General features: G+C 52.3%; 1 protein-coding gene across 1 annotated transcript; it reads left to right on the top strand.

Annotated features, from left to right (window-relative positions):
- C9H11orf86 (chromosome 9 C11orf86 homolog) lies at positions 1–1,515 on the top strand. Its single transcript, XM_007171045.2, has 2 exons — positions 1–355; positions 919–1,515. Exons 1-2 carry the CDS (start codon positions 86–88, stop codon positions 1,015–1,017), a joined length of 369 nt encoding a protein of 122 aa, XP_007171107.1. The 5' UTR covers positions 1–85; the 3' UTR covers positions 1,018–1,515.
- The last annotated feature ends 10,275 nt before the right edge of the window (positions 1,516–11,790 follow it).

Genomic DNA, 11,790 nt, shown 5'->3' with positions numbered 1-11,790 from the left:
GGTGGGTGGAGGCACCAGGCCATCTCAGAAGGCCAGGGGCTCGCCAAGGGGCTGGAGCAGTCCCGCGCCTGCAGCCTCCAGAACCATGGGGACAGGGCTACGCAGCCAGTCCTTGCGAGGACCACGGCCCTCCTATAGCAAGCTCCAGGAGCCCTGGGGGAGGCCCCTGGCAGGCCGACTGCGCCGGGCGCTGAGCCTCAGACAGGAGCGTGAGAAGTCCAGGTCCTCAGACGGAGGCCCAGAAAGGCTGGACGCCCCCGGGCAGGAGCAACTGCCAGGGAGCCTGGGGGACACAGAGCAGCTGATCCAAGCTCAGCAAGAAGGCAGCCAGCGGTGGCTGAGGCAGTATCAACAGGTTTGGCTGAGGGTTGGTGGATGGAGGAGTGCTAGAGGGGAGGGGGAGGTCCCAAGGAGAGGGACCCAGGGCAGCAAAGGCTCAGAGGCAGAAATGTATGGGGCTGTAGATCAAAAAGATAACAGAGCTGTCTGGGGAAGGGGCTGGAGAGAGAGAGATCCAAGAACTGTATTTCAGGGGGGCCTGAAGGCCTTTGGGATTTATCCCATAGGCACTGGGGAGTCAGGGAAGGTTTTAGGACAGGTGGGTGATATGGTCAGAGCTGTTCCGAGATGATCAATCTGTCAGCTTGCTGGATGGGTGGATTTTGCTGGAGGCAAGAGATCAGCCAGTACAACTTCCCCAGGGTTACATCTTGTGCTCCCCTCTCCCCCGGAAAAGGGGGTGATCGGCTCCCCCGGGGTGGGAGCTGCGGGCTTCCTCTAGGAGGAAGGGTGGCTAGTGAGCCGTGCTTCTGTCTCTGGGGTCTACCACCACCTCATGGCTGTAGGTGGAACAGCACCTGAAGCCCACCACCCAGTCCAGAGACCTGGGCCCTGATCTCGCCCCCTTCTGTCTTGCAGAAGATAAGGAGAAGGTGGGAGAGCTTTGTCACCAGCTTCCCCAACGTGACCCTGAGCCAGTCGGCCTCCCCACAGCCCTCGCTGGGCACCACCAGCTAAGGATGCTAGCAGCGGTGGGGGTCCTCGCTGCACCTGGATGAGATGGCACGACCTACCTCTTTGTGGCCCTCTGGACTGTGAATGGAGTGACCCCCTCTACGTGGACTGTTCCCCTTCCTGACGTGGCCCGTTGAGGCCTCTGTCACCAGGACAGGGCTCAGTGAAGCCAGACCCGTGGCTGAGAGCCTCTGGCGCATCACCTGGTCACGGGGCCCCAGCCGCCCTTCTTGCCAGCTGCTAGTGGTGGGCGGGGCATGGGCCTCCCTCCCAGAGGGTGAGCCCATCCCCAGGGCAAGGACTACGTCTTGTCGTGTATCGTCGTGTATCGTGTGTCGCCGTCCTCACAGTCTCCCGATGAAGGAAGCCGAGGAAGCCTTCCCTCCCCGTGCGAAAGAGAGGAAAGCTGAGGCCCAGAGGCGGGAGGGGATTACTCTCTTTGGCATCTCTGGCCCCGCCCCTACCCAATGCCCAGCACTGCGTTGAACACAGGAATAAAGTTTGCTGAACTGAAGTAAATGATTTTCCTACTGACTAACTTGCCCCCAGTCCTCTCCCAACCCCCTGGGGGCAGGTGGGGTCCAGAGCTTCCCAGATGATGGGGCAGAAGCACCAGGGGCAGGTCCCCAGGAGGCTGGGCCTCTCCTGCCACTTCTCTGATTCTCCCTGTGCTGACCTCAAGCCGGCGTCAGAGGGCCTGGATCTCACCAGCTCCTTGCCTTTGTGCTTGCCCCCATGAGGCAGGACTTACCCAGAGGATCAGAGAGGGCAAGGGGCCCACCCAGGGCCACAAAGAGGGGAGGGTGTGACCCCAAAGAGCCTGAGCTCTTTGAGAGACACTGGCACCTCGTTTGGGGTCCCTGGGGCTCTCCCAGCTCAAGCAGACCCAAGGTCAAAGGTAAGGGAGCAGCTGTAAGCATCCTGGTTGAGGGTCTGTTCTGGGGTGGTAGGGGAACCTGAGGGCCCAACAGACAAAGGGGAGGTTCCCTATTTCCCCAGAGCCCAGAACCCTGGCAGAGCCATTCAGGAACAGGAGGGGTCCTGGGAAAATTTTGTCCCAGACAGTCACCGGGATGAGACCAGGACAAGACCGGGACGTCAGGCTTGGCACCTAGACTGTGGGAGATCCCTGGAAGCTTCCAACCCAATTAGTCACAAACTTTAGATGCCCCCTGCTCAGCCCCCTCTGCAGTATTCCCTGCAGTAGCCCCTGGGGTGCCTCTGGGAGATGCTAGGACTCCAGGGAACATAGTTTGAGTCCATGGCTCTGACAAACCCTCTTGATGTCCAGAGGACGAAACTGAGGCCCAGGAGGGGTCCTCCTCTGCGTCTCTGCCCTCCAGGCTCATCCTGGCTTCTTTTGTCCCCAGGGATTCTCCAGCCCATCTCCTTGCTGGTCTCCTTCTACTTGTCACACTCTGTGACAAGTGTGTCCAGTTATAAGCTTTTGTCATCCACAGGATGGAAAGTTCCACAGGGACCTGGCTTGCTCACCACTGGGACCCCAGTGCCTTGCTCGGGGCCTGGCACATAGTAGGTAGTTGTTGAGTGAATGAGGGACCGGCCCAGGGTCATCCAGTTGATGGCTGAGCTCCACGCGGGTGGAGCATTTCCCACCTCAGCGTCGTCAGCAACCCCATCATCAGGGAGCACGTCTCCGGGGCCCCTAGCAGAGGCCATCGCCAAAACACACACACTCTGTTAGGTTGTTTCCAAAGACAGCAGCAACCATCTCTCCCAGGGAGCGTGCCCTTTGGCATCGTCGTTGCCACACCTCCCAGCAAGAGGGGTAGTCTATGTAGTCTACTTTCCCTTGAGTCTGGGTAAGCCCTGAAACCTGCTCTGACCAATAGCATGCAGTAGAAATAATGTTCTGGGACTTCTGGGCCTAGGCCTTCGGAGACTTTGTACCAATAGCTTCTGTTTCTGCCCTTCTGGAAGCCGGCTGCCGTGTGAAGGAGTCCAGGTGATCCTGCTAAGGTTGGAAGGTGACACCCAAACAGATAGGTCCATGTTCTAATCCCCAGAACCTATGAATTTAACCTTATTTGGAAAAAAGCCTTTGCAAGATATAATTATTAAGGATCTTGAGATGAGAAAATCATCTTGGATGATCAGGGGGCTAAACCCAATAACAAGTATCCTGATACGAGGGACACAAAAAGGGAAAGACACAGAGGAGAAGGTGATGTGAAGTCAGAGCCAGAGATTGGAGTGATGCGGCCATAAGCCCAGGGTGCTAAGGATTGCTGACAGCACCTAGAAGCTAGGAGAGGAAGGAAGGACCCTCGCCTGGAAGCTGCAGAGGGAGCACGGCCCTGCCAGCACCTTGATTTCAGACTTCTGGCCTCCAGAACGATGAGAGAATACACTTCTGTTGTTTCAAGCTACCAAGTTTCGGGAATTGTTACAGCAGCCCCAGGACATTCAGACAGTGTGTTTGCGGCCAAGCTCGCACCAGGAGAAAGTGGGTGGAAGTGGCATGCCTGCTCCTCCAGGCCAAGGTGTGAAGCATCCCTGCCCAACCCTCCATGCTCCCCCTCTTCCCTCACCAGCCGGCCTGATGCAGAGGGTCCACGGGGACCCTATCCAAGGCTAGGGGATGGCAGTGGCACTGAAGCAGAGCCCCCCTGCCACCCATTTGGACTGTGATATGCGTGCAAAATAGACCTTCATTGGGTTAAGCCATTGATTTGGGGGCTACTCGTTATAGCCACAAGCCTATTGCAACTCATCCCACATCAGCATCGTGTGGAAACTCTGAGAGGGCAGGACAATTCACTCACTGCCAACAGCTCACCTGGGACAGTGTCTGCCTCATTGTAAGTGCCCAGGAAGCAGTTGTTGAATTACTGAAACAGAGACCTCAAGGATGAGTAGGAGTTAGCCTGGCCAGGGGAAGGGATGAGTGTTTCAGGTGAGGGAGGGGCCTCGGCAAAGGCCTTGAGGCCAGAGGGAACGCGGTGCATCTGGAGGTGCAGACCATTCGAATGGGCGAGAATGCAGCAGATGCCCTTGGCTCAGCAAACGGTCCCCCTCCCCCAAAGGGCACTCTCCAAGCTTCGCCCGTCCTGGTTTCGTCAGCACGGAAGACTTCACTCTCATGGTGTGGCAGCCCGTCAGCAAGCAGACCCCAGAGGACACGGCTGATAGCGTGGACACTTGTGGGGGGACGTGGTTCCCCACCGAGGCCTCCCCATGTTGGCGGTCAGTGTGGCCCAAGCACAGAGGGCACTCCTACGGAGCAAAAGCCCTGGGGGCTCTGAGTCTATCCACCCTCAGGCCAGTGTCTGCCGCAGTCCCCATAAAGACATCCTTGATGAGTCCGTTTCATGCTTCTGTGCTCTCTTTCCACCGCCCACAGAGGGCAGAGCCTCCCAGTCCTCTCCCGGGCCGTGGGGTCTCAAGGACTGCTCGTGGGGGTCTCAGAGCCCAGAGCTGGAGGGGCCTGATTCCCTTCACCCCCACCCCCAGCTCCATTCTCTCTCCTGCTCCACCTCCCTGCCACACGCAGCCTCTCTGTGCATGCTTCCAGAGCTGGGAGGCTCACTGCTTATCAAGCTCTGATCTCTCGATGTGACCTCTGCCCTCATGGAGCTCACGGTCCTGCTGGAGAGGGTCACAGACAGACAGACAGACAGATGACAGGCTGCTCTGCTACAGAACAGAATGAATAAGTGCTCACTGGGCAGCGTGGTGAGGCAGATTGAACAGGAGGTGCCGATTCCTGAACCAGTGTGACGCTCTGGGCTTGGCTGGACATCTTCCCCAGCTTCCTGAGGCCTGCAGCCATGCCAGATGGGAAGAGGCTGCGAACAGGTGGAAAAAAATATCCTGCAGGGGAAATGGGGCCGCTCGGCTGCACTAATGGGGAAAGCAAAGGGGTGAGCAGGGAACACTGTGTCCCCAGGCACCTTGTGAATTCAGGCTGGAAGGGCCCTCAGGGTCCAACAGATCCAGGCCATTTATTTTACAGATGAGGAAACTGAGGCTCCCACAGCAAGCCGGAGGCAAGACTTGGGCTCCCCTCCAGAGCTCCTGCCTCTCCGCCCAGAACTCTCTGCCCACCTGCCCTGTGTGCTCCAAACCCCCTTCTTCAGGGTCACCAAACTCAGTGGGTCCAGCCAGTCAGGGGGCCAGGGCCGGCCCAGGCCTGGGTATCAAACCTGGGACCCAAGCCCCTATCCAGCAGCTAACTTACTGTGTGACCTTGCGCCAGTCGTTACCCTCCTCTGGTTTTCATTTTCTCCTCTGCAAAATGGGGGCCGTGATCTCTGTGTCTTCTCTGGGCTGAAAGGCAGGTGAGGTGGCAGGTGTGCAATATCTTTGCAAACTGAGGTGTGCTGTGTCCTGAGAGGGAGCACCAGCATCGCCCCCCCTCCTCATCACCCTCACCATCAGGCTGAGAGCAAAGTGAGTAAAACCCTGTGGCCGAATGCCCGGGTTCTGCCACTTACTTGCTGGGTGACCTTGGACAAGTTGCTTAACCTCTCTGTGCTTTGGTTTCCTCACCTGTTCAATTGAAATAATAACGGTCCCTCCTCACCCAAGTTAATGCATGGAAAGCACTAAGAGCATTTAGCCCTGGGATCTTAGCAGCCAGTTCCAGGACGTTCTCCCTGCATGACCCTTCTCTGAGCCTCAGCAGTCTTTCTCTGGGAAATGGGGGTGTTAATAATAGCACCTGGCTCTAGGTGTCTTAGGGATGAGATGGGCCAAAGCACGCATGCGCTGAGCCCAGGGCCGGCCCACGGAAGCGCCCTATCAATGAGAACCTCGGGAAGCCTGGCCCTCAGAGCCTGCCATGTTCTCAGCTCACCTTGGCCGAGCTGGACCTTGGCAGGGTCGCAGGTGTCAGGATCCAGGAAAGTGGGCCCAGCCGCAGACCAGACGGCTGCCCTGGGGCCTCCCAGGAGGTGGTCTCTTTTAGTGCCAATGGTGGATTGGGTGTGGGAGAAAGGCCTCTCTCCTCACCCTACTCCACCCACTGCCGTGGCTGTCACTGAACCCTCCCTGCCCCTACCGGCTGCCAGGCCCTGTCTCCCTTCTCTGAGCTCCAGGCACAAGCAGTCAATTCAACCAACACTCAGCAAGTCTCAGTCAGAGCCCTGCTCCGTTGAGAACTTCAGAAAGGACGACATGCATAGCCCTCCAGGCCCCCTGGGGTGACAGCCCTGTTGATGAGCCAGTACTCCAGAGCTGGCCAGGGAGCAGAAGTGCCCAGAGAAAGGCAAGCTTAGCTCTTGGAAGGTGGGCATCACAGAAGGCTTCCTGAGGAGCGGACAGCAGAGCTGAGTGTGGTTCACCCCGTGGAAGGGTTGGGGAGGGCGTGCCAGGCAGAGGGAGTGGCACGTCTGGGGCATGGAGACGTGGACCAGCTGGAGCGTTTGGAGATCGAGGCATAACTCAGTTTTGCTGGGGAAAAAATCGGCGTGGGGGAGGTGAGGACAGACAGATAGACAAGGGACAGGGCTCAAAGGACCCGGGATGGCACTTCACCCAAGGATCGCCAGTGAGCCGTGACAGGCTTCTCAGTAGAGGAGGGAGAGAGGTAGCTTAGAGAGATTCCCTGGGACCACTCCAGCACGGAGGATGGGGGTGCCCACTGGGAGAGGAGCAGACCCACTGTGTTCCCACGTTACAAGTGAGAGTCTCAGGGTCGGGGGTGTGGGGAGGGAGTGGCTCAGCTGTGAATAGTATTTACATAGTCAAAACAATGTAACCAATGAATATCTAACCAGAACTCATGAGGTATTAATAACTATATTGGGAGGGTGGGTGAGGGGTGATCAAGGAGGGCTACATCGTGATCTTTCGTAGTAGAAGCCAACAGATAACGTCCACATTTGAAAAACCAAGAATTGCAATGAAAGCGTATTATCTAGAAACACGGAGGTAAATCCCAGAGGAGACACCTCTGGGCTGAAGCCACGGGGGGCTGCCATGGGGATGGAGTGGGAGAAAGCAAAGGAATGTTAGTTTCTTCATAAGTTTAGACCATTTTATTTATTTATTTTTAAAATTTTATTTATTTTTGGCTGTGTTCGGTCTTCGTTGCTGCACGGGCTTTCTCTAGTTGCAGTGAGCGGGGGCTACTCTTCGTTGTGGTGCTCGGGCTTCTCATTGAGGTGGCCTCTCTTATTGCGGAGCATGGGCTCTAGGCACGCAAGCTTCAGTAGTTGTGGCACGCGGTCTCAGGAGTTGTGGCGCGAGGGCTTAGTTGCTACGCGACATGTGGGATCTTCCCGGACCAAGGATTGAACCCGTGTCCCCTGCATTGGCAGGCGGTTTCTTAACCACTGCACCACCAGGGAAGTCCCTAAACTGTTTTGTGTTTTAAACGAAGTACATTTATTGCTTTGATAGTAAAAATGAAATAAAAATAAATTTAATATAGATTTATAAATTATTTCTGAGGATACGACCCCATGGCTGAAAGGATTAGACATTTGGAAATAAGTCTCTGTTGACCAGGGATTGAACCCGGGCCCTCGGCAGTGAAAGTGCAGAGTCCTAACCACTGGACTGCCAGGGAATTCCCGGAAATAAGTCTTTTAAAGTCATTTTAAAAAGCAACACAGAATAATTGGCAAATTTGGAGTATGATCCAGATATTGTATAATAGAATGTCATCACTGTAACATTTCCTGAATTTGATAGTGTGGCATAAGAAATATATATTTGGTCTCTGTCCCTAGTTCCTGGCACAGAGCTCCTAAAACCCTTGGAATTTCCTTAGTGATAGAGGTGATAGGAGCAACTTTTGTTATTTGTAACAAGCCGCTTTCAACCATACCTGAGTTTATGTAATAAGGGGATGCTGGGAGGATGGCGACTGGTTGCCAGAGGAACCAATCAGGTGATTAGAGGGTTGGAACTTTCAGCCCCACTTCCTGATATCTGGGGAGGCGAGAGGGGCTGGAGATTGAGTTCCATCACCAAAGGCCAGTGATTTAATCAGGCATGCCTACTTAATGGAACCTTCACAAAAACCCTAAACAATGGGGTTCAGAGAATTTCTGGGTTGGTGAACACATCGAGGTGCTAGGACAGCGACACTCCCAGAGAGGGCATGGAAGCTTCCGGCCCTTCTGTATACTTTGCCCTATGCATCTCTTCCATTTGGCTATTCATCTGTATCCTTTATGATAAACTGGTAAACATAAATATTTCCCTGAGTTCTTGCTAGCAAATTATCAAACTTGAGGCGAGGGTCTGGGAACCCCTAATTTATAGCTGGTTGACCAAAAGCACAGGTGCCAACCGGCAACTTATGACTGGTGTCCGAAGTGGGAGCAGTCTTGTGGGACTGAGCCCTTAACCGGTGGGGTTTATGCTAACTCTGGGAAATTAATGTCAGAAGTGAATTGTAGGACGCCAAGTTGATGTCTGAAGAGCTGGAGAATTGTTTAGTGTGAGGGAAGACCCCACACATTGTGTCAGAAGTACTGTGAAAATAGAAGAACGGTTTTTCTTTTAGATGGTTATGGAAAAGAGTTCTTAGCAGGTTCACCCTGAAATATTTAAGGGTGAAGGGGCTTGATGTTTATTTATTTATTTATTTTTGCTGTGTTGGGTCTTCGTTTCTGTGCGAGGGCTTTCTCTAGTTGCGGCAAGCGGGGGCCACTCTTCATCGCGGTGCGCGGGCCTCTCACTATCGCGGCCTCTCTTGCTGCGGAGCACAGGCTCCAGACGTGCAGGCTCAGTAGTTGTGGCTCATGGGCCTAGTTGCTCAGCGGCATGTGGGATCTTCCCGGACCAGGGCTCAAACCTGTGTCCCCCTGCATTGGCAGGCAGATTCTCAACCACTGCGCCACCAGGGAAGCCCCGGGGCTTGATGTTTGAAACCCATTCTCAAATGACTTAGAAAAATATATCTATATATGAAAAGAGCATGAATGATAAAGCAAATGTGGCAAAAACTGGTAAATCAATGAGAGTTCATTGCACTATCCTTGCGACTTTCCATAGGTTTGAAGTTTTTTTTCAAAATAAGAGTTTTAAAAAAATTAAGCGACATGATAGCATCATAAAAGGAGAAGCAACCAGACAGTATATGCCTCCAGATGGGAGAAACAGTACCACTTATGAAATATTCTTGCCCAAAAAAGTCAAGCCTGCATTTATCAGCTGCAGTTCTAGATGCAACTCCCAATTTATAAGAACCCCTGGGGATGGAGAATCATGCTGAACTACACCATGGGGCAGCAATCAGCAAGTTCTAGACTGCAGTGATCCCTACAGATAAAACAGCCAAGGTTTTTTCAACAAAATAAATTGCAAAGAAAAAGAAAAAGAGAGAGATGGAGGGGGAAATTCCAGAGTAAAAGAAACCTGACATATTAACCAATCACAGTGTATTAACCCTATTTAGATACTAATTCAAACTATAAAAAAAAAGAAAAGATTTATGAAGTATCTGGAACTTTGAATATTGACCAGATTTTGGATGATATGAGAGATCTATTCCTTTCTTAGGGGTGAAAATGTTATTATAGTTGTATTAATAAAAGACTCTTCATCTTTTAGATTACTCTTACCTTTTGTGGATGAAATGATACAACATTTGTTTTAAAGGTGAGGGAAACAGACAGGAATGAAGATGAAGCAAGATCGGTCCTGAGCTGATAACTGCAAAAGCTGGGTGATGGGGACTGGGTGAGGGTGGGCATTCTGCCTAATTTTGTATATGTTCAAAATTCTTCCTAATCAAATTTTTGAAAAGCAATCCTCTCTGTAAGTGGTGACCACGTGGAGATGGCTAACATACCTGAACAGCTCTGGACCCTGATTCACCCCCCTGGATGTGAGGCTGGGGTGTGGGGTGCTGGTGACGACCTTGTTAGATGACTCCCAAAAGGGCTCTGTCTGGTGACAAAGACACTGTTGTCCAAGTTGTTTGGGGAGACTCTGTTCAAAATTGTTTCGTAAAATGTGAACACTGGAAAAGTGTATCCAAACCAGGATGTGGCTGTTAGTTACTCTGCTACTGTTGATGACAGTGATGGCCCGCGGTGCAGGCTTCCCCTCCCCCATACAGTGGAGGACACGTGCTGTTCCATTGAGGACTCAGACCCAGAACCCGACACCAGGAGGAGCGGAAGAAGGGCCGAATGTGTGGAGTTCCAGACAGTCCTGGCCGAGGCGGGAGGGAACACTTATCTGTATATTTGGAAATCTGTGGGCAGTGTTTATTTGCTGGGAAGTCTGGGTCCCTTCCCCAGGCATGCTAGAAGCCACAGTGGCCAAAGAACACAAACTGGAGGATGGTCTGTAGTGGGCAGCTTGGGGTGGGGCTGGGGCCAGGGCAGGCCATGGTGGGTGAGAAACAGCTGCTGACTTGGTGGGGTCAGAGGTGGCTTGGCCGTGCAAGGGCCTGGGCAGAGCCACGGACGTGCTGGGTGCACTCAGAGAAACGTCCCTTTTCTGGACCTCAGTTTCTACATCTAAGCAGTTACATGCAGGGTCAGACAGACCAGAAAGGAATCCTTACTCTGCCACTTGCTAGCTCTGGTGTGGCTCATCGCGGGAGGATTCTGCTTTCTGATCTATGAAATGGAGACAATAAGGGGGACCAACATTACAGGTTGTCCTCAGAAACTGGAGAAACGACCCGCAGAAACTCTTCGCATAGGCTAAGTGTTCCAGGAGTGCTCGCTATATAACCATAGGCACCATAAACACAGTTCACAGGCAAGGGATGGGGGAATAAAAAGTAAGCTGACAGTGGAGAAATCTGCTAAATACCACGTCATCCTCTCACCTAACAAACTGACGGTGTCCAGTATTGATGACAGTGTAGGAAAAATAGGTAGTGTTGGCAGGAGCATAAACTGGTACAATCATTGGAGGAGACAATTGGGCTGTAACTTTTAAAAGAAAAATGCACATGCCCAGTGTGTTCATTGCAACATTATTTGTAATAATGAAACCTGAAAACAACCTTGGTCTTTCAATAGGAGACTATGATGTGCCCACACAATGGAATATTCTGCAATAAATCACAGTGCTAACACTGTAGAGCTCATCATGTGCTAGCCTCTCTCTAAATGTAATCTTCGGGATTCCCTGGTGGCACAGTGGTTAAGAATCCACCTGCCAATGCAGGGGACACGGGTTCGAGCCCTGGTCTGGGAAGATCCCACATGCCGTGGAGCAACTAAGCCTGTGCACCACAACTACTGAGCCCCCGCTTGCCACAACTAGAGAAAGCCCATGCGCAGCAATGAAGACCCAATGCAGCCAAAAATAAATAAATTAATTTTTAAATAATAATAATAAAATAAATGTAGTCTTTGCTACTCTGGGTTAATCACTATTGTTGTTCCCATTTTACAGTTGAGAAAACTGAGTCACAGAGAGGTTAAGTAATTTTCCCAAGGTTGCACACGTAGTAAATAGCAGAGTGATGATTTGAATCCAGGCAGGCTGGTTCTAAATGACAAAAATAACAGCAGAATATATATGTACACACACAAAGTTGTGTGCATATATGTATACAGGAATGTATAAACAAACACCTGATAGAGGTGCTTACTTTCAGAGGGCGGCGTGGGGAAGGGGGGAGGGGGGTTTTCACTCCATCTGTGTAGAAGAGTATTATTTTGATTCTGCAGTTGTTATTGTTTTTTCTTTCATTTTACTCTGCCCTCCAGCCACACCACCACCACCACTGGTTCCTGGGAGGGCGGATGCAGGGGAACAAAGAAGTTATTGCTCAGCTTTGGGTTTCAAATTAGACTTTTCAAAATTCAGAACAGAAACAAAACAAGTTTC

Source organism: Balaenoptera acutorostrata, chromosome 9, assembly GCF_949987535.1.
Source record: "Balaenoptera acutorostrata chromosome 9, mBalAcu1.1, whole genome shotgun sequence".
NCBI classification, from domain to species: domain Eukaryota; kingdom Metazoa; phylum Chordata; class Mammalia; order Artiodactyla; family Balaenopteridae; genus Balaenoptera; species Balaenoptera acutorostrata.
The sequence above is the reverse complement of the archived record's forward strand: the minus strand, read 5'-3'. Positions and strand labels throughout refer to the sequence as shown.